Raw genomic sequence first — 25,454 nt, 5'->3', positions numbered from 1 at the left:
ACGGAAGAGATGTAGTAATTTACCAAGTCAAATCACATTGATGAACAAAAGACGTGGTATCCAGGACATGTTAACTATAGTATTTAAGCTGTCTTCAGCAGTGTGAGAAGGGGGAACAGGAGGACGCGTGCCCTGCTGTTCTGACAGTTGGGTGGTACGTGGCAGGCTCTGGTACAGCTTTCTTTTGTGTAACTGGCCGGTTCTATAAACCATTTGAGTCAACTTGGTCTTTAGCCCGGGGAATTGGCTTGGCCTCATTAGATTTACCTCAGAGTTTAAGGTACAAGCTCCAGCTTTCCTGCCTCTTACTGAAAAGGCCTTTCTAATCCAATGTTATCTTCAGAACAAAACACAGACACATGGGAAAGGTTTTTATCTGTTCCAGGGAGAAGTTTCCAAGTTAAGGATTCTGGTTTTCAGAGGTAAATCCTTAGAAATACCCAAATCTCCCCTTACGAAGTCTTTCTCTGCTGTGTTGTGTTCTATTTCTGATGTATAGGAAAGGACCTGAGCTTGGATCAGAACTGGATTTGAATTCCACCCCTTCTGCTTAGGGTTATATAACCTTAGATAATTCATTTTAGCTCTATGAATCACAATTTTCCCTTATGAAAAACATGAATAATGATACCCATTTCCTCAGATTTTTATGAAGAATAAAAAAAGAGTTCTATGAGTAAATACGCAAATGTAGGAATTTCTTATTTATCTTGATTGGATTCATTTAACTTCTATACTATAAGAATTCATGTGTTCTGGAAATTTTTCAGCCATTATCTTTAAATATTGCCTCTGCCCCACTCTGTGTCTCTCTCCTCCTCTTCTGAAACTCTGACTAAGTGTTAGGCCTTCCCATTCTCACCTCCAGGTCTACTAACTTCTACATTTTCCATCTTTTGATCCTTTCTGCATTGAACTGGAACCCCAAAGGATTCAACATAAGGATAAACTAAAACTAAAACTGTACCCCTAAGCCAGGACTGCAGGAAAGGCTGCCAGAGCTCTAAGTGGATTAGGGCAATAATTCAATAAAGAGGAAACAGTTGATATTCACAGCCTGGGCTCTCATCACTCAGTTGGTCCACAGAACCTCAAGCTGTGAACTCTGTCTAAGGTACTCCAGACTGGCCGTGCCTCCAGGCTTCTGGCAGAAGCAAATACAATCCCTCTCTGGAGGAAGACATGAATTTCTCATGGATAACTTTTCAAGGAAATGAACGGCTCACAGGGAAAAATAACTAAGCACACAAGCAAAAAAGACTTCTTTAGAGAGAACCGTGAACAGCAACAGACGCCAGAGGGAACCCGCAAAGACTTCCGAAAACGGAGTTATCAGACACAGTTTATAAAGTAATTAGATGCTCTGTATTTAAGGAAATAAAGATAAGATTGAACTGTACATGTAATAGGGGCTTCCCATGTAATGGTGCAATGGTAAAGAATCTGCCAATGCCAGAGACACAAGACAGCAGGTTCGATCCCTAGGTCGGGATGATCCCTTGGAGAAGGAAATGGCAAACCTGCTCCAATATTCTTGCTTGGAAAAATTTTATGGACGGAGGAGCCTGGCAGGCTACAGTCCATGGGGTCGGAAAGATTTGGACATGACTGAGCAGCTGAGCGCAAGCATTCATACATGTAATAGGGAACTATAAAGAGCAAAGTATTAGGTTAGAAAGACAGAACTGAAAAATACAGTGACCAAAATTAAAACCTCAGTAGAGGTATTTAGCAGCAGATTAGATACAAGTAAAGACAGGATTAGTGAGCTGGAAGCCAAGTCAGAGGAAGTGACCTATAACAAGATTGGCCAGCTCTTTTTGTAGAGTGAGATGGTCAGTATCTCTGAGTTTTGGGAGTTTTGCTGTCTCTGTCACAACTCTGTCTCTGCTGATGCAATGTGGAAGCCATAGATAGCACATACAGATGGGTATGGCTGTAGCTGTATTCCAACAAAACTTTTTATTTATCGACACTGAAATTTTAATTTAATGTAATTTTTATGTCATTAAGTATTATTCTTCTAATTTTTAAACCAACCATTGAACATGTAAAAGACATTCCTGTGTCACAGAAACATAGTGGGTCAGATCTGACTCACAAATCATGACATGCTGGCCCTTCACTGAGAATGCAGCGCAGATGTATCTGCATGGGAATTGCCTCTCCACCCCAGGTGTTTTTTATTCTTGAAATTCTATTGCAGTTGACCCTTGAACTGCAGTGCATCCACTTACATGTGGATTTTTTTCAACAGTACACAATCTGTGATTGGATGAATTGGAGCACACAGAATCATGGATATGGAGGAACCACATATGTGGTTATATGCAGATTTATATGTGCAGATTTTTGACTGTGGAGGGTCAGCACCCCTAGTCACCTTGTTGTTCAAGGGTAAGATGTTAATACAAATACACTTAAAATATCTCTATATCAAATGATACTTCAAAAACCTGGAAATAAGTGTCTTGGATTTTTTTTGGTCTTCATTATATTCTTTTAATTATATCTTTGTGTAATAAGTGGTTTCTGTTTCCTTTGAGAATTCCCTGCTGCTTGTGTCTTTATGACAAAATCACTTGTCAGGACTATAAAATTATTCAGAATACTTATAGAGCTGTACAAGATCTTTTCCTTTAACAGCAAGCTGTATTTTTCAGGAGGGCAGTATTTTTTGGAGGTTAAAAATGTGGACTGTGGAATCAGATGTGGATTTTTAAAGCCCCATTCCACATCTTACTAGCTGTAATCTTGAGTGAGTTATTTAACTGCTAGCCTGTTTCCTGCTATAAAGTGGGACAAAAGTAATCACGCAAGGTTGAGATTCAACCTACCCTGTACCTGTATCAGTGTCTGGTAACCTGGGAAGGATATAACCCCAAGATGAGGCCTGAACCTCGCCTCCTGCTTTACATCCCAGACTTCATTTCTTCACTTGTTCACTTAACAAATATTTCTTGAGTACTGACTGTATCATATCAGGACGAAACTGAAAATTCTAAGCCACATGAACAACCTTACAGGTTTGGTTGGAAAGGATGTGTTGTGAACTGAAATTTAAGTGAAGCGGGAGGGAGTAAATGAGAACAGCAGGGGAGGGAAGGGAGTAGTACTTCTGGATAGTATGAGCAATGAACAGGTTTGCATTTTGGTTTATATTTATTTATTTATTTGGCTGTGCTGGGTCTTTGTTGAGATATGTGGGATCTAGTTCCTGACCAGGGATCAAACTTGGGCCTCTTGCCTTGGGAGCATGGCATTTTAGCCACTGGACCACCAGGGAAGTCCCTGTTTTGTTTTTTTGTTTTTTTAAAGAAAGATGACATACTGGTGACTCAGAAGCATAAATGGAGTACAAAGAGGATATGAGGGATCTTCAGATACATAGGGTATAGAAGAAAGAGCTGCCTCCATCACAAGGCTGTAGAGGAAATGGTGTTTTCAGGGGAGACCCAGGTTTCTATGAAATTAAAAGATGGAAGGAACATTCACTGCAGAAGATGAGGCTGTAAAGAAACGAGGCTTTATAGAAGACAGTGGTGAGTTACAGTGTGGTGATGGGGGAGAGAAGTGAGAGACTGGACCAAGGAGAAAAAGCAGAGAGCAGTGACCTGAGCACAAAAAACTGATGAGGGTGGCATCGAGGGAGTAAATAACAGGATGTGAGGGTGGCAAGTTGGGTTTTGTTGGCCTCAAAGTTGTCCAAGAATTGTCCGAGATCGTGTGTTCCCTGGAGGTTGGGCACTCCGGCTACTTCATGCACTCAGCTGCAGCCCAGTTGGATGATACCTCCAGAATTTTCAAGTCTGGCCCCTGGAGAGACTCTGGGCTCCCCAAAAGGAATCTACTGTGCCAAGTGGAGGGCTAGGAAAGGGCTCAGGGTTGCAGGCTGTGCCCAGACATGGAGAGAAGAGAGAAGCTTTCTCATTCATTCATTCATTCATTCACTCACAGCTTCTTAAGTAGCTACTATGTGTGAGCAGTCTTCTCTGCTCTGTGGGTATACCAATGAACAGGTGGTCAGTAAAGGGACAGTGTGATCAACAAGCTTTTCAGTATCTTGGAAGGTGATGAGTGCTGTGGAAGAAGATAGAGCAGGACAAGGGAATGCTGGAGAAGAGACTGCACATTTAAATGGGATAGTCAGGGCAAGCCTTCTTGAAAGGTGGATTTTAGCAAAGACTCAACAAAAGAGAGGGAGTGAGCCCTGCCAGGATCTGGAAGCAGAGCCCTCAGACAGAACCCTGAGGAAATCGCAGTCTCACTTATGAGGAGCATGACACCAGGAGCCGAGAATGTGCCCATCAGTCCAGCAGAGACAAGAGCCATCTGGAGCCGTAAAGGCGCCAGAGCCTGGTGTCCAGGTGTGTTTTTCCTAAGCTGATGTCAGCCTTCTGGAAGCTGATTTAATTAAATGGAAGTGTCGTCTGTTTCAGCTGGGTGTGGGGGTGTGCTCTGGGAAAGCTCCTGTCTGCTGCCACAGTGTGGGGTTTTATGGTTGCCATGTGGGCAGGAGCATGGAGGCTTTAATGTTCAGCCTCATTTCATACGGAATTCTGTGTGAAGATACAAGGATATGGAAGCCAAAACCAACAACTTTTAACCCCCAAAGGCTTGTGAAAACCAAGCCAATCAAGAAAGACCTATAAACATGGGGTAGTCTAAAACACATGTTGAGGCATAGCTTACTATTTCCAGAACAGACTGCCAAATTCCCTGTGGCTGCAAGGATAAAGTGTTTATTGAGCACCTACTATGTGCCCAGGGCCATACTGGGTACTTTCTGTGTTACCTGTTCCTCAAAACAGCCGCTCAGATGACCTCATTCAGTCTCATGTCGTCTTGTTGTTATTCAGTCCTAAGTTGTGTCTGACTCTTTGTGACCCCGTGGGCTGCAGCCTTCCAGGCTCCTCTGTCCTCCACTGTCTCCTGGAGTTTGCTCAAATTCATATCCATGGAGTCAGTGATGCTATCTAACCATCCTATCATCTGCCACCCCTTCTCTTTTTGCCTTCAGCCTTCCCTAGCATCAGGGTCTTTTTCAACGAGCCAGCTCTGCATCAGGTGGCCAATGTATTGAAGCTTCAGCTTCAGCAACAGTCATTCCAGTGAATATTTAGGGTTGATTTTCTTTAGGATTGACTGGTTTGATCTTGCAGTCCAAGGGACTCTCAAGAGTCTTCTCCAGAACCACCTCCTCCAAACCAGAAGTTTGCAAGCATCAGTTCTTCTGTGCTCAGCCTTCTTTATGGTCCAACTCTCATGTCCATACATGACTACTGGAAATACCATAGTTTTGACTGTATGGACCCTTGTTGGCAAAGTGATGTCTCTGCTTTTTAATACACTGTCTAGATTTGTCATCACTTTCCTTCCAAGGAGAAAGCATCGTTCAATTTCATGCTGCAGTCACCATCTGCAGTGATTTTGGAGCCCAAGAAAATAAAATCTGTCACTGCTTCCACTTTTTCTGCTTCTATTTGTCATGAAGTGATGGGACCAGATGCCATGATCTTAGTTTTTTGAATGTTGAGTTTTAAGTCAGCTTTTTCAACTCTCCTCTTTCACACTCATCAAGAGGTTCTTTAGTGCCTCTTCACTTTGTGCCATTAAAGAGGTATTCACCAACACAAGAGATGACTCTACGCATGGACATCACCAGACAGTAAACACCAAAATCAGACTGATTATGTTCTTTGCAGCCAAAGATGGAGAAGCTCTATTCAGTCAGCAAAAACAAGACCTGGAACTGACTGTGGCTCAAATTGTGAGCTCCTTATTGCAAAATTCAGGATTAAATTGAAGACAGTAGGGAATACCGCTAGGCCATTCAGGTATGACTGAAATCCAATCCCTTATGATTATACCATGGAGGTGATGAATAGATTTAAGGGATTAGATCTGGTAGACACACTGCCTGAAGAGCTCATGTCTTACATATCATCTATATGCTGATGACTCCCAAGTTTATAGTTCAATCTCTTCTCTTTCCCCATACCCCACATTCATTTATCCAGTTGCCTCCTTTCCTTGAATGTATATTAGGCATGTTACATTTAACATGTCCAGAAAAAACCTCCTGATTCACACCCTCTGCCTCCCAGATCTTGCCTACCCAAGTAAATGGCAACCTCATCCTTCTACTTGTTCACGTCAAAGATCGAAACATCATATCTTTGACACCAAACTAGTCATCAACAAACCCTATTGGCTTTATCTTAGATAGCTCTAGATCCAACCGCTTCTCCCTACACCCACCCCTGTTAACTCTGAGCAGGCAGCCGTCCCCTCCTCAGACCTCATTGTTGCACCCTAGCTGCTCTCCTTGCTTTCACGGTTGCCACCCTAAGGTCTACTTGCATACTGAAGCCCAGTGATCCTGCTACAGTGCAGGATAGATCTGGTTACTTCAGTGATCAGAACTCTCTCGTGGCTCTTCATTTCTCTTTGAATAAAAGTCAGAGTTGTTTGACTGTGCTGGGTCTTAGCTGCAGCACACAGGATCTTCAATTTTCATTTCAGCACGAGGACTCTTTAGTTGTAGCATTCAAATTCATTTAGTTGTGGCATGTAGGATCCAGTTCCCTGACCAGGGTTCGAACCTGGGCCCCCTGCATTGGCAGTGTGGAGTCTTAGCCACTCGACCATGAGGGAAGTCTCAAAATCAGAGTTTCTACCATGCTCCACCAAGACCCTACGCAATCTCAACCACTGATTTCTTACTACTCTTCTTGTTTATTATTCCCTACTGGGCTCCTTGGCTATACCCTGTGCTGTCATGTCTGACTCATTGCAACTCCATGAACAGTAGCCCACCAGGCTCCTCTGTCCGTGGGATTTTACCAGCAAGAATACTGGAATGGGTTGCCATTTCCTCCCCCAGGGATCCTCCTCCTCCAACCCAGGGATCAAACTTATGTCTCCTGTGTTGGCAGGTGGATTCTTTACTACTGTGCTACCTAGGAAGCCCATACTGGACTCTTTGCTGTTTCTAAAATACTCCCAGGTCAATCTTGGCATTTACTCATTCCTTTGTTTGGGACACTCTTTTCCAGATACCTACAGAGATTGCACTCTCCCTCACCTCTTCAGACCTTAGCTCAAATGTCCCTTTCTTAGTGAAGTCTCCCCTGACTGTGCCATTTAAAATTATAACCCACCCCCCATTGGCATTCCTGTTCCCTTTACTTTGTCATTTTACTCCAGTGTTTATCACTATTGGAAGTCCACTTACTTGTTGATTGTCTCCCCCCACTTAAGGTGTGTGTGTGTGGGGGGTTAATTTGTTCACTACTATTTCCTACCACCTAAAACATTGCCTAGTGCTTACTGATTGCTTAATAAATATTTGTTGGTTGAATACATGAGTTGGTAGATCACTCTCTGAAATAGGTGGTGTTAAATGAGAAAGTAATCATAGAAGTAATTTCCTTGTGTTCACAGAAGTACAGGTGATAAAGTCAGCATTCAGAATGTTCTCTGCCTGGCTCCAAACATCCTGCTTGTCTCACTATTCAACATAGCTTTCTATTTTTTCCCCCCAAATTTGCACTGTCAATTTGATCCTAAATTTGAACCACTATATTGTAAACTTTATCAGGGCAGGAACTATGAATGTCCTGCTCACAGATCCATTCCCAATGCTAGTATAATGTTTGTGGTGCATAGTAAATATTCAATAAATGTTTGTTAAATCAATTAAAGACAGAAGAAGAAGCTATGAGAAAGAATAGTGCCATCTTTAATAACAAAACCCAGATTCCTCCAAGTACCAGTATTGGAAGATTTGGGGGGATGGGAGTTCATGAATGAGGACTCCCCTGCCTTTAATCCTGAGTTTTACCATCTCCTGGAGGGTCTCTCACTTAAGAGCCTGCTTTCACCATCGCATTGACTCCAGAGAGTGCAGGTTCTCTTTAATACTTTAAAAAAGAGAGATAATAACGGAAACAACAAAACTTTTCTCTTGGTTTCTCTAAGCAAAGCTAAAAATATTTCACTACAGATTAAACGAGGACAACAGGGAAATAAACCTTGAGAGTAAAAGAAACTCAAAGTAGTCTGGTTTGCAAAATTCAGAGTTCTGTCTCTCCTGTAGACAGCTGAAGCCGGGGCCATGCTTAGTTCACAGTAGAAGAGCACAGCGTTGCAGGACTTGACTGGGTTCTTGGCTTCGTGACTTCTAGGGTGTTTTACAGCTCACTGTTCACACTTCTTCCTAGATGTCTTGATACCTATGTGATCAAGATCTTAAAAGTCAAAGTCCCACTTTGTAGCTCATCCAGAGCCCTCAGCACAGTGGTTCTTAACCTTGACTGAATATTGGAATCACTGGGGAGCTTAAAAAATTACTGATGCCTGCCTCCTACCCCTTGGATTCTGAAGTCATTGACTTGAGGTGTGGCCTAGGCATTGGGACTGTTAAAGCTCCCCATGTGAGTCTAATACTGCTCTAAAAGAGTACATTTCCTGTCTGAGGAACTCTTCACTGTCCCAGGTGAGTGATACCAGAAATAAACTTACCTTTGAGGGGAGGCCCTGCTTGTACATAGGACATGTCTATATACAGTATTTCTCAACCCAGGACCTTGCCACCCAGAGTCCTGGTTTAGTTGATTAGGAATCAGACTCAATTACCTTTATGTTTAAAAGTTCCACCAGGTGATTCTAACATGTCAGGGTTGAGAACCAGGGTATCACCTCCAAGCCTATCACTATCACCATATCTGAATATAGCATAGTAACTACTGCAGAGTATAGTATTAGTTGTGCTAGGGCAGTCGGATTGTGAGTACGTTATTTCTTTCGAGCTTACATTTTCTGTATTGTCCTTATATACCTTTTTAATGAAAAAGTATATTGGGATGTGCCTTCTTTTCTGTAATTAAAAAAAAACTTTCATTATGATCTCTAGGTCTCTAAATACTATTTTCAAAAATCCATTTTATATTAATTTTTGGTTATCAACCCTTTCTCTAGTTTTTGCTTCAGGGTCTTTTAAAATCTTAATCAATTGAAGAGTTTCCTGTACATTCTGTTGGCCTACTTAAATAGTTCTTCATTATGTATAACTGAAATAAATATTTGTGTAAAAACTTAGTATCTGTCTTTTCTGTGCTGTCAAAACTCCATGATGTCTAAGGATGAGACATGATAAGTCTGGAGGAATGGGCAGACCAAATCATACAGGGCTTTGGAGGAGGCAGTAAGAAGTTTGGGCTTCTTGAAGACAAAAGATGCCATTGAAGTATTTTAAGGAGTTGAAAAACGTAATTAGTTTTGACTCGTAGGAAGATGATTTTGGCTGCAGGAAGGTAGATGGGTTGGAGAGGAGCAGAAATGGAAAGGGAAGTAAGACTTATGAGGCCATCATAGGAATAAAGAGTAGAAATCAGTAGAGAAAAATCAATAAAATCAAAAGCTGATTCTTTGACAATATTAATAAAATCAATAAACCTCTAACCAGGTTAACCAAGAAAAAAAGAGAGAAGACACAAATTAACTAATATCAGAAATGAAAGAGGGATCACCACTACTGATCCCATGGATTTTAAAAGGGTCATAAAGGACTATTGTGAACAACTCTGTGCCTGCAATAGACCAATTCCTTGGAAGACACAAACTACCAAAACTCATGCAAAAGAAATAGATCATCTGAAAAGGCCTGTATCTACCAAGGAAATTGAATCGATAATCAATAAATAACCTTCCAAAACAAAAACACAGAAAAAACAGGCTCAGATGGTTTCACTGGTGACTTCTGTCCAACAGTTAAGAAAAGATGGTACCAATTCTCTACAATCTCTTCCAGAAAAATAGAAGCAGGAGGAGCACTTCCTAACTTGTTTTGTGAAGCCAGCATTGCTTTGAAACCAAAACCGGATAAAGTCATTATAAGAAAACTACAGATCAATATCTTTCATGAATGTAATGCAAAAATTCTCAACATATATTAGCATGTTGAATCTAACAGTGCATAAGAAGAACCATACATCTTAATGAAGTGAGATGTATTCCAGATATACAAGATTAGTTCAACATTAGAATATCGATTACTGTGTTGCATCAGGCTACAGAAGAAAATCCATATGGTCATATCTGTAAGATGGGAAAAAGTACGTGATACAATTCAACATCCAATCATGATTTTAGGAAAAACTCTCAGCAAAATAGGAATAGAAAGAAACTTGCTCAACTAGACAAAGCGCATCAACAAAAAAATCTGTACCTAACATCATGCTTGATAATGAGAAACTAGATGTGGTGGTGGTGGTTTAGTCGCTAGGTTGTGTTTGACTTCTTTGCGACCCCATGGGCTTGTAGCCTGCGAGGCTGCTCTGTCCATGGAATTTTCCAGGCAAGAATACTGGAGCAGGTTGCCATTTCCTCCTCCAGGGAATCTTCATGACCCTGGGACTGAACATGCGTCTCCTGCGTTGCAGGTGAATTCTTTATCTCTGAGCCACCAAGGGAGCCCTGAGAAACCCAGGTTTGGGAAAAAGACAAGAGTGTCCCTCTTTACTATTCCTATTCAACATTATACTGAAAGGTCTAGCTAACAGTAAGGGAAATAAAAGGCATAGATATTAGGAAGGAAGAAATAAAATTGTCTTTGTTCACAAATGATGTGATTGACTATGTAGAAAATTCCAGAGAATCAGCAAAAAATTCCTGGAACTAATTAGCAGTTAGTTGCAAAGAAGCAGGATATGAGGTTAATATACAAAAGTCAGTTGCTTTCCTGTATACAAGAAATGGACAATTGGAATTTGAAATTAAAACACAATATCATTTATATTGTCATACACACAGAGAAATATATATAGAAAGATCCAACAATGTTTAGATGTCAGTTCCTCCTAACTTGATCTATAGGTTCAACATAATCTCAGTTAAAATCCAGTAAGTTATTTTATGGATAGCAACAAACTTATTTAAAAATATTATTGACCAGAAGATATTTGCATAAACTAATGCCTGAAGTGTTAATACCGTCTCCAGTCAATAATGTGTTAAAGTTTATATGGAAAGGCAAGCAACTGAGAATAGTCCACATAATAACTGATAAAGAAGAACAAAGTTGAAAGACTGATCCTACATTAGAGTTACAATAAAGCTACAATAATTAGGACAGCATGGTATTGGCAAAAGAATGGACAAACAGACCAATGGAATAGAGTCCAGAAATAGAAATACACAAATGCAGTCAATCGATCTTTGACAGAGGAGCATAGGCAAGTCAATGGAAAAAAAGGATTTTCTTTTCAACCAGTGGTGCTAGGACAATTGGTCATCCATGTGTAGAAATGGAATTTTTCACCTTATACTTTTCATAAAAGTTAACTCAAAATGGAATCTAATAGAAGTTAATGTAAATCACAGAATATCTAGAAGGTAACAAAAGAAAATCTATGTGACCTTGGATTTGATAATGAGTTTTTGTATACAAAACCAAAAGTATAATTCATGAAAGAAAAAATCAGTAACCTGGCTTACCAAAATTAAAAACTTTTGTTCTGTGAAAGAAACTGATAAAAGAATAAAAAAGCAAGCCACGAATTAGAAAAAATACTTGGAAAACACATGTTTAATGAAAGACTTAAATTCAAAAATATACAAAGAGCTCTTAATACTCAACAATAAGAAGACAACAAACCCAGTTAGAAATGAGCCAGAGACCTTAATAGATACCTCATCTGACAAGATATACAGAGGGCAAGTAAACATATGAAAAGATGCTCATATCATGTGTCATTGTTTTTGTTGTTTAGTAGCTAAGTTGTTTGACTCTTTTGTGACCCCATGGACTGTAGCCCACCAGTCTCCTCTGTCCATGGGATTTCCCAGGCAAGAATACTGGAATGGATTGCCATGCCCTCCTCCAGGGGATCTTTCCAACCCAGGGATTGAACCCATTTCTCCTGCATTGGCAGGCAGATTCTTTACCACTGAGTCACCAGGGAAACTGCATGTGTCATTAGGGAAATGCAAATTAAAACAAGAATAAAATATCACCACACACCTATTAGAATGCTAAAACCCAAAACACTGACACACCAAATGCTGGCAAGGATGTGGAGCAACAGGAAGTCTCATTCATTGCTGGCAGGAATGCAGAATGGTTCAGCCATTTTGGCAAGGTGTTATAAAAGCGAAACATCGTCTGATTGTGGGTGTTTACCCAATTGAAGTGAAAACTTATCTCTGTACAAAAACTGCACAGAAATATTGCAGTGTGGCACAAATGTTGCACATTGCTCTAGTTTGTGCAGTAATCAAGGCCTTTTTGTTTAATTACCTTTGAAATATTCTTAATTGCCAACAACTGGGAGGAACTGAGATGGCTTTCATTAGATAAATGGATAAACAAACTGTAGTACATCCAGATAATGGAATATTATTTGACACCAAGAAGAAATGCACTATCAAGCCATGAGCAGGTATGGAGGAATCTTAAATGTATATTGCTAAATGAAAGAAGCCAGTCTGAGAAGTCTACATACTGCATGGTTTCAACTGTATGACATTCTGGAAAAGGAAAAATTAAAGAGATCAGTAAATACTGTGCTACAGATCTTATGAGATTTAGCCTTCCCATTGAGCTCAGATATGGACTGGCCAGTTGAAGACAAGGCCTTGTGTATGAGACGTTTGCCTCATTTCAGTGGCCCTCCTTCTCTGTTCCCAGGAGCCTCCTGATCTCCCTACCTATAGAGCAGAATGAGTTGGAGAGACTAATTCAAGTAAGAAACATAAAAGAAACAGTTTTTCTCCTCATTAAGTTGGTGAAATTATGATGATAATTCAGGTGATCTGGAAGCAGTAAAAGTAGAAGTCAAACATTAAAATAGTAGAAACGGTTACTGACATTTGTATAACCTTTAAAGAATGTTCTGACCTGCATTGTTGCAAGAAACCATTTGATCTTCCCATCAGTCCTGTTTATTTTAGCTGTTTTAAGAGTTAAGGAAACTGATTATCTCATGCCTGAGGTTACACAACTAGTAAGTATAAGAGTTAGTTACTTAAACTCCAGTCTTTTTACCTTTAAGCCCACTGTTCTTTCTATGAAAGAAAGCAAAGGCCTTGGTGAGAAAAAATGATGGATTTTAGAATCAATTTCCCTTGTCAAGAATGATAATAATAGTTATCCTAGAGTAGGGCTGCTCCAAGGATGTGCAGAAAGTGAAAGTCGCTCAGTTGTGTCCGATTTTTTGTGACCCCATGGACCCCATAGTCCATGGAATTCTCCAGGCCAGAATACTGGATTGGGTAGCCTATCCCTTCTCCAGGGATCTTCTCGACCCAGGAATTGAACCAGGGTCTCCGGCATTGCAGGCAGATTTTTTTTTTTTTTTGCAGGCATATTTTTTACCAGCTGAGATACCAGGGAAGCCCTAGGATGTGCGGAGCCCCAGCTAAATATTTTTGTATGGTCTCTGCTGTATAAACAAGTTGATGGGTCCATCCACTTGAGATGTAATGATTTATTGATGAGAATTTAGAACAACACAAGAAAGAAGAGATACTTAGGTATATGTTTATTATTGAATCAGTGCACCTGAAGGTTCTTTAGAGTATCCAGATACTCTGTCTTTTTGGTTCAGAGACCATCTCATCTTTTTTTTTTTTATTGTCAGGTATGTAATTCCTGACTAATTTCACATCTCCTACCACTAAAAAAGGTAGCAGTACTGTTATTATTTACAGTGCCAGGACTTTCAGGAACCTGTTTTATAGAAACAATATAGATCTTCTTGTCTCTTCAGTTCTCCAGTTCCCTTTATTTCATGCTGGTTACATCATTACTCTTGATACCACACTATGTTATCCTGCATGCTGCCCACAAATACTGGCTTCCAGCAGCTCTGAAAGTTGTGACTGCACTTTGTTGACAATGACCATAAATCTAAGTCTTAACCAGAGTATGCAGGGGAAATGTGCATTGTAATTAGTTTTGTGGCCATGTTAAATTCACCATATGAAACTACCAAGACTGAATCATGAAGTAGAAACTCCAAACAGACCAATTAGGAGTAAGGAGATCAGTACTCAGTACTCAGTAATCAGTACTCAGAAGCCTCCCAACAAACAAAAGTCCAGAACCAGATGGCTTCACTGGTGAATTCTACGAAACATTTAAAGAAGATCTAATACCAATCCTTCTCGAACTTTTCCAAAAAATGGAAGAGGAGGGAACACTTTCAAACTCATTTTATGAGGCCAGCACTATCCTGATACCAAAATCAGACAAAGACACTACAAGAAAAGAAAATTACAGGCCAGTATCTTTGATGAACATAGATGTAAAAATCCTCAACAAAATTGTAGCAAACTGAATTCAACAGTATGTTAGAAGAATCGTACACTGTGATTATTCCAGGGATACAAGGATGATGCAACATCCATAAATCAATTGATGCGATACATCACATTAATAAAATGAAGGGAAGCATCATATGATCATCTCAGTAGATGCAAAGGAAGCATTTGACAAAATTTAACATCCATTCATAATAAAAGCTCTCAACAAAGTGAGTATAGAAGGAATGTAACTCAACATAATAAAGGCCATGTATGATAAGCCCACAGATAACATCATACTCCATGGTAAAAAAGCTGAGTCTTTCCTCTAAGATCAGGAATGAGACAAAGTTGTCCACTCTTGCCACTTTTTTCCCATCACAGTACCAGAAGTCCTAGCCAAAACAGTTAGGCAAGAAAAAGAAATAAAAGGCATCCAAATTGAAAAGGAAAAAGTAAAACTGTCTATATTTACAGATGACTTAACATTCCTAAAGATTCCACCAAAAATAAAAACAAACCTGTTAGAAGTATTTTAAAAAATTCAGTCAAGTTGCAGGATACAAAATCAATATATTAAAACCAACTGTGTTTCTAGACACTAATGATGAACTATCAGAAAGAGAAATTAAGAAAACAATCCCATATACAATTGCATCAAAAAGAATAAAATACCTCAGAATAAATTTAGTTGAGGAGATGAAAGACTTTACACTGAAAACTATGACACTGATGAAAGAAACTGAATAAGATTTAAATAAATGGAACAATATTTCATACTGATGGATTGGAAGAATTAATACTGTTAAAATGTCCATAGTATCCAAAACAACCTACAGATTCAATGTAATCCCTACCAAAGTTTATCATTTGAAATTTTATAGAACACCACATCTTCTAACCATGCTTCTCTTGGTTTCTCTTAGCCCCACATGCCTGGATCTAAGGGCTATTCTGCCTCAGAGGATTACTGTAAAGCTATATTAGGTAATTAGGTCAACTGTCTGGTGCATGGTTTATGTTCAATAAATGCTAATTCCTCTGTTCTTTTCACTACCACCCAGAAAGAGTGTGCATTTTTAAGTGAAGTGGAGAAAAAAGGGGCTTCCCAGGTGGCACAGTGGTAAAGAATCCGCTGCCAATTCAGGAGACACACGAGATGCAGATTGGATCCCTGGGTCGGGAAGATCCCCTGGAGCAGGAAATGGCAACCCACTCCAGTATTCTTGCTTGAAAATCCCAAGGACAGAGGAGCCTGGCGGGCTATAGTCCATGGGGTTGCAAAGAGTCAGACCTGACTGAGTGACTAAACACACACACACAACACACACATGTAGAAACAAAATTGGAATAATCAAAAGAGATTCCTAGTGGAGAGTCTTGGTGAGAACTACCTGTATAGCTCAAGCTAAAAGCATTTGCAAGAGCTTCCTGGAAAGCATCCTCCCAGCCAAAATGAAGTAAAGTACAGGGCCTTGGAGACAAAGAGAAACTGCAGCAATGTCAGCTCCAGAATCACTGATCAGAGAGCAGAATGGCTGATTTGTTGAGAAGGTATTGCAGTGCCCAGTAACAGGAGCTGAGAGGCAGGGCCTCCAGAGCCGAGAAATACCCTAAATTCCAGATGACACAGATCAAGCAGTCCCTGTTCTCTTAAAGAGACGTGAGACAGTGCCACCAAGTTGATCATAGATCACTCTAAGTGGGCAACACTGTATAGAAGCCCAAGTCTGCAGTGGAGTTTACAAAGAGCAAAGGGCCGGTGATGCCCAGGGCAGGACGGATCGGCACACCCCAAATGTGGGTGAATGGAAAGACTGATGATAATTCAAGAAGGGCCAGCAGACCTGTAGTCACGGAGGGAGAGGCAGTCAGAGGAAAAAGAAATTATCCTGAGGGAGAAAGCTCTGTATCTTGGAGCTTGAAAGGATCTTTGGCAGTGTTCAACTTTCTTACATAAAAGTTATTTCAGGAAAAAGAAAATGAAAATGTTTAGTGATAGTCTAGGATTACTATAGCTAACCTAAGCTGCTTCTGTCATTTCCCAAATCATGTCATTGTTCCAGAGGCATCTCTCTACTCATTGGAAAAGTGCATCTTCATCCAGAAGGCTCGGGAGGACAGAAGTGAAGAAGCAGTGGCGGGATGAGCTCTGTGCTGAGGACTCTTTCCTGTGTGTTCATCATGCCAGCCCTCTCAGCACAGTCATACCGTGGCTGGCTACCTTAATTAAGTTGCTATGTTTGCTTGATAAGAAGCTAATACTTGTTAACTCTGGTTTGTCAGGCTGTGTGCTGGGTGTGTTACATTTATGGTCTTATTTCATTCTCACAATCAGTTCTTTGAACTGCTTCTAGTAAACTAGCTCAGCGACCCCATAGACTGTAGCCTACCAGGCTCCTCAGTCCATGGAATTTTCCAGGCGAGAGTACTGGAGTGGGTTGCCATTTCCTTCTCCAGGGGATCTCCCCAACCCAGGGATCAAACCCGGGTCTCCCACAGTGCAGGCAGACACTTTACCATGTGAGCCCCCAGGGAAGCCCGTGGAAGGAGTAAGGGGGCACAGTAAGGAGCTGCTCTGAGTTCAGTCTTTTCTGAGACATTCTAGAAATTAGGCCATTGGTCATGAGATGCACATCACTGATCTACAGAATCCTAACCCTCAAAGTCCACTCTTCATTTTGTCCATCCCCACCCCACCTCACCCCCACCCTTCCTGTCAGTTAACCTTCCAAGTCAAGGTAACCAACTGAGTTCAGTCCAACAAACACTTTGCTGGGCACTCATACTCGGTGCCACGCATGGTACTTTGTGATGTGCACTATGCTCAGATTTCATGGTCTGGGAGAGAGAGATGTCTAAATGGGTAGTGATTCTTCAGGGAAACAAGTGCTAGGCTGTATTTCCATCCTAGACATCCTTGTATCTCTAGTCCCAGGCCAGCATCTAGCACATAACAACAGCAAGACTGTTAGAGTTAGCATGTACCGAGGGAGAGCGAGAACTATATGCCAGGCATTGCACTAAGCACTCTGTTCTCAGTATAATCCTCACCACAATTTTATGAAGAGTTAGTGTAATTCCAGTTTTAAAGATGTGGAAATTAAGTCACAGAGCAATTAAATAACATGCCCAGCTAGTAAGTGGTGGAGCCAGGATATAAGCCCAAGCAGAGTGACTCTGTTGCCTCTGAGTGTCTGCTGAGTGACTGAGTGAATGAGAGGACAGAAGGGCAGGAGGTGGGAAAGAGAGAGTGAGAATGTGGGAACCGGTGAGCAAGGTCAGTGAATGTCAGTGCTAGGTAAAAGGAGGTCCACAGGCATGGGAGGCTGGTTCTGCTTGGCAGGAGAAGCCATCACAAAAGGTTTCACGAAGGAAGTGGTGCTTAACTGAATGTTCAAGAGAAACAGGTGGTCACTGGCTAGGGCAGGGCAGGGTAGACAGAGCTGAACCAGCCCTTCTACTTTCCCCCTCTCACCTTCTCCAAGACTTCTCCAACGGTCCCACCGCTACTGCCCCATGCATGAGTTTTCCTCTTATTCTAACCAGCTTATATGCATACTAAAGATTTTCCTAACTTCAAAAAAAATCTTTCCCTGCACTTTCCCTCCAGCTATTGCCCCATTTATTTGTCTCCCTTTATAACAAAACTTCTAAAAATAGAAGTCTATTATTCCCTGGCTCCAATTCTGTTTTCTCTTAAGCCCAATGAAATCAGCATTTCACCCCCACTCCAGTGAAACAGCTCTAGTCAAGGTCAAGAGTAACCCCCATGTTGGCAGATCCAGCCATCAATCCTATGGCCACCTCCTCCCAGGCCCCACACAGTGTTCGATGCAGTTGGTCCCTGCATCCTCCTTAAGACCCTTCCTTCCTTTGACATCTGAGACATCACACTCTCTCCTGGTTATTTTCCCATCTCAGGCGCTGCTTCTTTCAGCCTTTTGCCATGCTCCTCCTCACCTCCCGAATGTTGATCGTGAAAATGCACATGGTGATCAAGGGCACTCTCCCACTGGAAATCATTTAGGACTCTCTCCAGGACAGAATCCACACTTGAGCCCAGTATTCGAAGCCTGCACCATCTTGCTGCCTGCCTCTGCCACCTCACCTTTCATGAAGTATTTGTTTGGCGCTCTGGAGACCAGCCAGCCCCTCCAGATGTCCTTTCTCACCACATCCTCCAAGATCCCTGGGAACTGAGTGGTTCCCATTTGCAGATGAAGAAGCTGAGAATCAGATTGTCCTTCCTTTGCCCAGGGTCACACGGCTTGCAGTGTCCTTTGTGAAAGTTTCTAATTCCAGGTCCTGTGTTCTTCCCACTTACAACCCGTTTGTTGTTTGACCTGATTCCTTAAACTCGGTGCTTCTCAGTGAAGCAGAGGCATGGAAGTCTGGTTCCTTCTTTTAGGTGCCAACCTCTCCATCTGGATCTCCTCTGAAGAGCGCAGTGGTTTACACTCTTCACCCCAGGCGCTTGGTAGTCACGTTTGTAGGACAATGGGTGCTCTTACTGGTCCAAATGCTAAAATCTCCCCAAATGAAAGGCCAGCTGCAGAGCACAAGAACAAGGGTTGAATGATTTGATCAGACATCTGTGGGGGCCTCCTGGCATTTGGAGTGTGAGCGCCTTAGAGAAACTAACCATTCTGGCCCCGAGGGAGTTGGAGACAGTTAATCTTGGTGGTTCTGACCGCTCACTGCCCCAGAGGTCCCAGCCTGCTGCATGACTCAGAGTCGCCAACACTCCCCCTATTCTTCTCTCACTGGGATAGTTGGGAGGCCATTTCCAAGGCATTTTAATTTGGTAATAGCTTGACATGGCCCGCTATGCCTAGGGCTGTGTGATTTAGAAGTTACTGTTGCTTTCTCAGTGAGGGAGTTGGTTTTGAGCTGCTCCATCTGGGATATCTGACTGCCCTGCATAGCCATGGGAGGAGCCTTTCCTGTTGGCTTCTGGCTTCCCATGCTCCTGCTTGTCTGGGCTTTTTCTTCTCCATTGTGGATTACCTGAGTGCACAGACCCTGGACTATTCCATAACCCAATTCTTTTTTTTTTTTTTTTTTTTTAATTTTTAAAAATTGTTATGCAATTTTTAGAGATTACTTCCCACTTATGCTTATTACAAAATATTGGCTATGTTCCTTGTGTTGTACAATACATCCATGAACCAGTCTTACACCCTATAGTTGGTACCCACTCTCCCACCCCTGTTTTGCCCATCCGCACCCTTCTCTCTGGTAACCACTAGTTTGTTCTCTATACCTGTGAGTCTGCTTGTTTTTTGTTATATTCCCTAGTTTGTTGTATTTTTTAGATTCCACATAAACATGATATCATACAGGATTTGTGTTCCTCTGTCTGACTTATTTGACTTAGCATCATGCCCTCCAGGTCCAACTATGTTGCTGTACATCCACAGCCCTGATCCTTGAGGAACTTCGCTAGAAGTTGATGGTGTTTATTAGAGAGGAAGGATGTGGCCGAAGGTTTGGCTGTTGTTGTACATGCATTTCTGCAAGGCACTGTGTTAAAGGGGCAGTGGCCATCCATCTTTCCTTTGCGTTGTGGGACTTTCTGGAATTCAGAAAGACCATAGGAACCCACAATAAAAGGCAGGCAAGGGGATGGGAGGCTATGAGGAACTCTTAATGCCTCACTGGATGTTACACACTGCCAGAGAGGAGCTCTACCCCATCTCCAGCTGCACTGACCGCCCGTGCTGTCCCCGGTCTCTGTGATGGCACGGGCCGGGATCCACACCAGGGAGGGCAGTGTCCCGGTAAGACCTCCTGCACTCTGTCAGAGAAAGATAGGTTCAGATAGTATCCACCACTTACTAGTTGTATGACCTTGAACAAGTCTCTTCATCTTTCTGAGCTTCTGTGTAAATTAATAACAGCACCTACTCACGTGGCTATTGAGAGGAATAATTGAAGAAATCTGTAACGTTTCAGTCACTGTGCCTAGTCCAGAAGTTTCTGGTAGGTTCAGTAATTGCACTGAAGTTTATGTTTCATTTCTGAAATACAGTTGTTTCCATAAGAAAATACTGTTATGTAAATTCTCATGTTAAATCCTTGACCTTTTTTTGCCTGCCAAATAAAGGCCCAACTCTGACTTGTCACTCAGCATTTGTATTTGCATCTCAGGCTTTAAATTTCATTGTTAGGGAAGACTAAGAAAATGTAGATTTCTAGAAGAAAATGCATGTAGATATAGATGAGTTTGTCTAAATTCAGTGAGCAGTGGCTCTGTATAAGGCCCTGGGCCGGGATCACAGGGCTGAGTGAATCACACATGATACACGCCAGGTAGTGGCATCATGGTTTTTGGCTGTCCTGTACAGGACCAGCCTCCCCCACCCCACACCCATCACACCCCTGTCCTTGCAGAAGGCAGCCCCAGGGGAAGACTTGCTGCAGGGCCCTGGCACCACAGAGCAGCTGGGCATCAGCGTGCTGGCAGCTGGCCCAAGGGTGGAGGCGGGGGAGGTTGGGGCTGGGAACTGGCCAGCAGCCAGAGCTCCCTCAGGTGCCCCAGCACGCAGGGCCTCCAGCCCAGCAGTCACGGAATGGGTCCTGTTCTTCCGCTGTGGTTTTCTCTAGACTGCACTGAGCAGGGTTTGGGGAGGCAGGGCAGTGACTCCAGCCCCATGTTGAACCCATACAGATATTGAAGACCAGAGAGGTGAGATGACTTGACTACAGTCACACAGCAACAGATCCAGGGCTAGAACTCACAAGTCTTCTGAAAAATAGTCAGCGTTCTCTGACTTGTGGACTCCTGAGATTGCCTTATTTCCAGTCCAAGTGCAGTGAGACTGTCAGTGAGATTTCCTTCAGAAAATCATTGGGGTCTTCTGCCCATTCTCTGTGCAAGGAACTGGGGGTACAGGGTTAAATCAGACCCTGACTTTGGGAATTCACAGTGCCATGGCGGAGACCTTCTACCAACAGTTGTAGTTCAGTACAGCAAGTGCCGAGGGGGGCAAGCATGTAATGTGGGTGGCGGCGGATGGACAATAAGCACAGAGGAGGCACTTAGCCCAATCTGGGGGTCTGGGAGTTACTCCCAGTGAAACTGACATCTGAGCTGAGTTGTGAAGGACCAGGAGGCGAGAGGAAGAACATTCCAGGCAGAGGGAATAGGGTAGCAGGAGAGCATACTCAAGGAAACCCCCCGACATATATATGATGTGTATTCAGGGCATTGAGTACTTCCCACTGACTGGACCATAGTATGTGTGACAGAATAAAGGCAGATGAGGCTGGACATGTAGAAACATTCAAGAAGGTTGAAAGGGCTGTGCCTGTGATTTTATCAAAGCCTGGGAGCTCACTCCTCAGGTCTCCAGGGCTCCACTCTCCTGTCTGGGAGCCTGGATGGAGTTCCTGATTTCCTTGCAACCAGGCTTACTGTGAAGAATCTATTCGAAATCCAGTGAGTTCCTTTCACCAAATTCCACAGAAGGGCCTTGCTATTCCTTTAGAATGTCCTGGCTCCTCCCCTCCACCCGCCTCTGGAAACTTGGTGTGGAAAAGGGACTGAAGTGCTGATTGTAGGAAACGAAGCTTGATTCAAGGTTTAAACACCAACAGCTCTTCATGAAGCAGTAACCACTGCCCAGCAAGCTGACTCTCCCTCTCTCCCCACAGGCCTGCAGAGTTAGCCACCAAGTACGCAAACTTTTCAGAGGGAACCTGCAAGCCTGGCTATGCTTCGGCCTTGATGACTGCCATCTTCCCCCGGTAAGTGCTCTGGTTTCTTCCCATCACCTGGCTAGTCCGGTCCATGGCCCAGGACTCAGGCCCACCTGCCCCTGGTAGCAAGTGGTGTGCTCCTGAGAAAGTGAGAGTCTGTGATGCCTTCTCTCCTGCATCCTTGAGTCTGTGGGTGCCTGAAAGGACTTTGGTTTTGGTTGGCTTCTACCCCAGTCCTACTCTCGGCCCTGGCTACCCCTTACCCCATCCTCCTCTCCAAGCTTGTACCTGCCAGCACAGCTTGTTTCTGCAGAGGAGAAAGAGGAGGTAGGACCTATGTGCTCCCCCTAGGAAGCCAGGTATCCAGAGGCAGCCAGACAGTGCTCTGCAGCACAGAAGCTCGTAGTCCTTTTTAGAAGCTGGGACCTGGCTTTGGGGAGGCATGTCCAAATAAAGCAGGAAAGAAAGCAGAGGAGTTTCTGAGGCTGGCTGTTTTGGCACCTTCGCTCTCTGTCCACTTGGCATCCTGGAGTTCTGATTTCCTTGATTGCAGGCTGCTGAAAGAAGCCCTGCCAAACCCTGGGAGATCCTTTCACCAAATTCCCCTAAGAGGCCTTGCTTGCTTATCTGCCTTTTCCTTTTGGGTTTTCTTTCCTGAAGCCTCTGTGTGGAAAAGAGCCTAATGTGCTGTCTCATCTTGTCTGCGGTCTGAGTGCAGTGAGACCCTTGGGGTTGTTTCACTCCTTCAGAGAGCTTTAGGAGTATCTGGCTCGAGGGGTTGTAGGGGGGTGCTGCTCAGGATGTAGCACTCAGACCACCAGAGGAGCCCCTGGGGTGGCCTCTTGGAGTGGGCTCTGCTCACTAGGGGAAGGCTATGCACCCCATCCCTTAGAGGCTGAGGTTAGGGCACACAACGTCCTTGCACAGGAATGCTGACAGACAGCTTGCCCAACAGCAGATCCAGGATATTTGGATTTTACGGACCCTTTCTTTCCTAACATAAGCCATTCAAGCTTAGCTCTTTATATAAAATGGGGGCTCTGCTGGCTGAATATCTGGTGTTCAGATAGAGATCTTCGTCCAGGCTCTGCCTTCTGACTTGATTCCAGTATTTTGCTTCCCCCAGCTATTTACTGAGCACTTTTTCAGGCTCTGGCAGTATGTTCCATATTCTTACATGGGTTTTCTCAGACCTACATGGCTCAGGCCCCTGGGCCAGACACCTATGAGTTTTCCTTGACCTGTATGTGGATTTTATAATTGAAAGTAATACAAGCACATGGGGAAAAGAACTCAGCAGTACAAAAGAGTATATACTTCCACTCCAGACCCCGGAGACAGCCAATATACCATAAAAAGGAACAGACTGTATTTTATTGTCCTGTGTTTGCTTTTTATGCCTAACAATATATCTTAGAGATTATCCTATTATCAGCATATATGGATTCATCTTATATTTTAAATGGTTGCATAATATATAATTGTTTGGAGGTATCACAATTTTATTAAAAATTCACTGAAGTTTAATTTATATACAGTAAAAACTGCTTATTAGTATAGTTGTATGAGTTTTGATAACACCTTTGTGCAACTACCATAACAATCAATAGAATATTTCCATCATCACCTCCAAATATTCCTTCATGCTTCTTTGCAGTTAACCCCCACCTTGACTCCCAGGCCTCAACAACCACTGTCCCTGTAGTATTTGCAGAATGTCATATAAATGGATCATATAGTAGCCTTTTGAGTCTGCCTCTTTTGTTTGGTATAATGCATTTGAGATTCAAGCATATGTGTAGCAGTTGTTTGTTCCTTTTTATTGCTGAATAGTATTTCATTATACAGGCATAACATTTTATGTTATTTATCTATTCAGCAGTCAAAAGGGTTAAAAAAAAGTCAAAAGGGTTAATTCCAGTTTTTAGCTATTATAAATAAAGCCAATATAAACATTTGTGTAGAGGATGTATGCTTCACTTTGTGAGTATTTGTCAAACTGTTTTCCAAAGTGATTATATTCTTTTGCTTTCCTGCCAGCAAAGCATGAGGATTTTAATTGCTTTACATCCCTGATATCAATCTTTTTTATTTTAGTTGTCCTAGTAGGTTGAGAGGAAGGATCTGCGGAATGATCCTACCTGCAGAAGGATCATTATTATTATTATTCTTTTTTGGGGGGGGGCTTCCCTTGTAGCTCAGTCGGTAAAGAATCTGCCTGCGAAGAAAAAAAGAAACAAAAAAAGAAAGAAAGAAAGAAAGAATCTGCCTGCAGTGCAGGAGACCTGGGTTCGATCCCTGGGTTGGGAAGATCCCCTGGAGAAGGAAATGGCAACCCACTCCAGTATCCTTGCCTGGAAAAATCTCATGGACAGAGGAGCCTGGTGGGCTGCAGTCCATGGGGTTGCAAAGAGTCGGGCACGACTGAACGACTAACACTTACTTACACTAGTAGGTTGAGAGCGGTATCTCACTATGATTTTAATTTGTATTTTACTAATGACTAATGATGTTGAGTCAGACTTGCCTGTGAGCATCCAGGAGTCTCTGGGAAGGGCATGGATTGACAGTGACCTGCCATGGGGTTAGGGGCACTGTATACAACAGTTCTGAGAGCCTCGGGGTATGCTGGCATAAGTCCTTTTGAAGGAGGTAGCCATTACCCCTACCATAGTTTGGCCTCAGGGAAGGAACTACAGGGAGGGAACACAGCCCCACCCATCAACAGAAAATTGGATTAAAGATTTACTGAGTATGGCCCTGCCTATCAGAGCTGGGCTTCCCAGGTGGTGCTAGTGGTAAAGAACCCACCTGTCAATGCAGGAGATATAAGAGACAAGGGTTCAATCCCTGGGTCAGGAAGATCCCCTGGAAGAGGGCACGGCAACCCACTCCAGTATTCTTGCCTGGAGAATCATGGACAGAGGAGTCTGGCGGGCTACAGTTCATAGGATCACAAAGAGTCGGACATGCCTGAAGTGACTTAGTACATCAGAGCAAGACCAGATTCCCCCACAGCCAGTCCCTCGCATCAGGAAGCTTCCACAAGCCTCTTATTCTCAACATTTCAGAAGGCAGACAGAATGAAAACCACAATCACAGAAAACTAACCAAACTGATCACATGGATCACAGCCTTGTCCTATTCAATGAAACTATGAGCCATGCCATGTAGGGTCACTCAAGATGGATGGGTCATGGTGGAGAGTTCTGACAAAATGTAGTCCACTGGAGAAGGGAATGGCAAACCACTTCAGTGTTCTTACCTGGAGAACTCCATGAACAGTATGAAAAGGCAAAAATGATATGACCCTGAAAGATGAACTCCCCAGGTTGGTAGGTGCCCAATGCTACTTGAGAAGAGTGGAGAAATAGCTCCAAAAGGAATGAAGAGGCTGAGCCAAAGTGAAAACGGCACCCAGTTGTGGATGTGACTGGTGATGG

General features: G+C 42.7%; 1 protein-coding gene across 2 annotated transcripts in view; it reads left to right on the top strand.

Annotated features, from left to right (window-relative positions):
* The window catches only part of ST3GAL3 (ST3 beta-galactoside alpha-2,3-sialyltransferase 3), a 204,971-nt gene that overhangs the window by 110,733 nt on the left and 68,784 nt on the right, over nt 1-25,454 (top strand). For both annotated transcript variants that reach the window (XM_043878412.1, XM_043878411.1), the window contains one exon: nt 21,967-22,059. In XM_043878412.1, coding sequence (XP_043734347.1) covers nt 21,967-22,059 — 93 coding nt within the window. The remainder of the gene's footprint in view (nt 1-21,966; nt 22,060-25,454) is intronic.

This window comes from Cervus elaphus, chromosome 20, assembly GCF_910594005.1.
Source record: "Cervus elaphus chromosome 20, mCerEla1.1, whole genome shotgun sequence".
Classification (NCBI taxonomy): domain Eukaryota; kingdom Metazoa; phylum Chordata; class Mammalia; order Artiodactyla; family Cervidae; genus Cervus; species Cervus elaphus.
The sequence above is the reverse complement of the archived record's forward strand: the minus strand, read 5'-3'. Positions and strand labels throughout refer to the sequence as shown.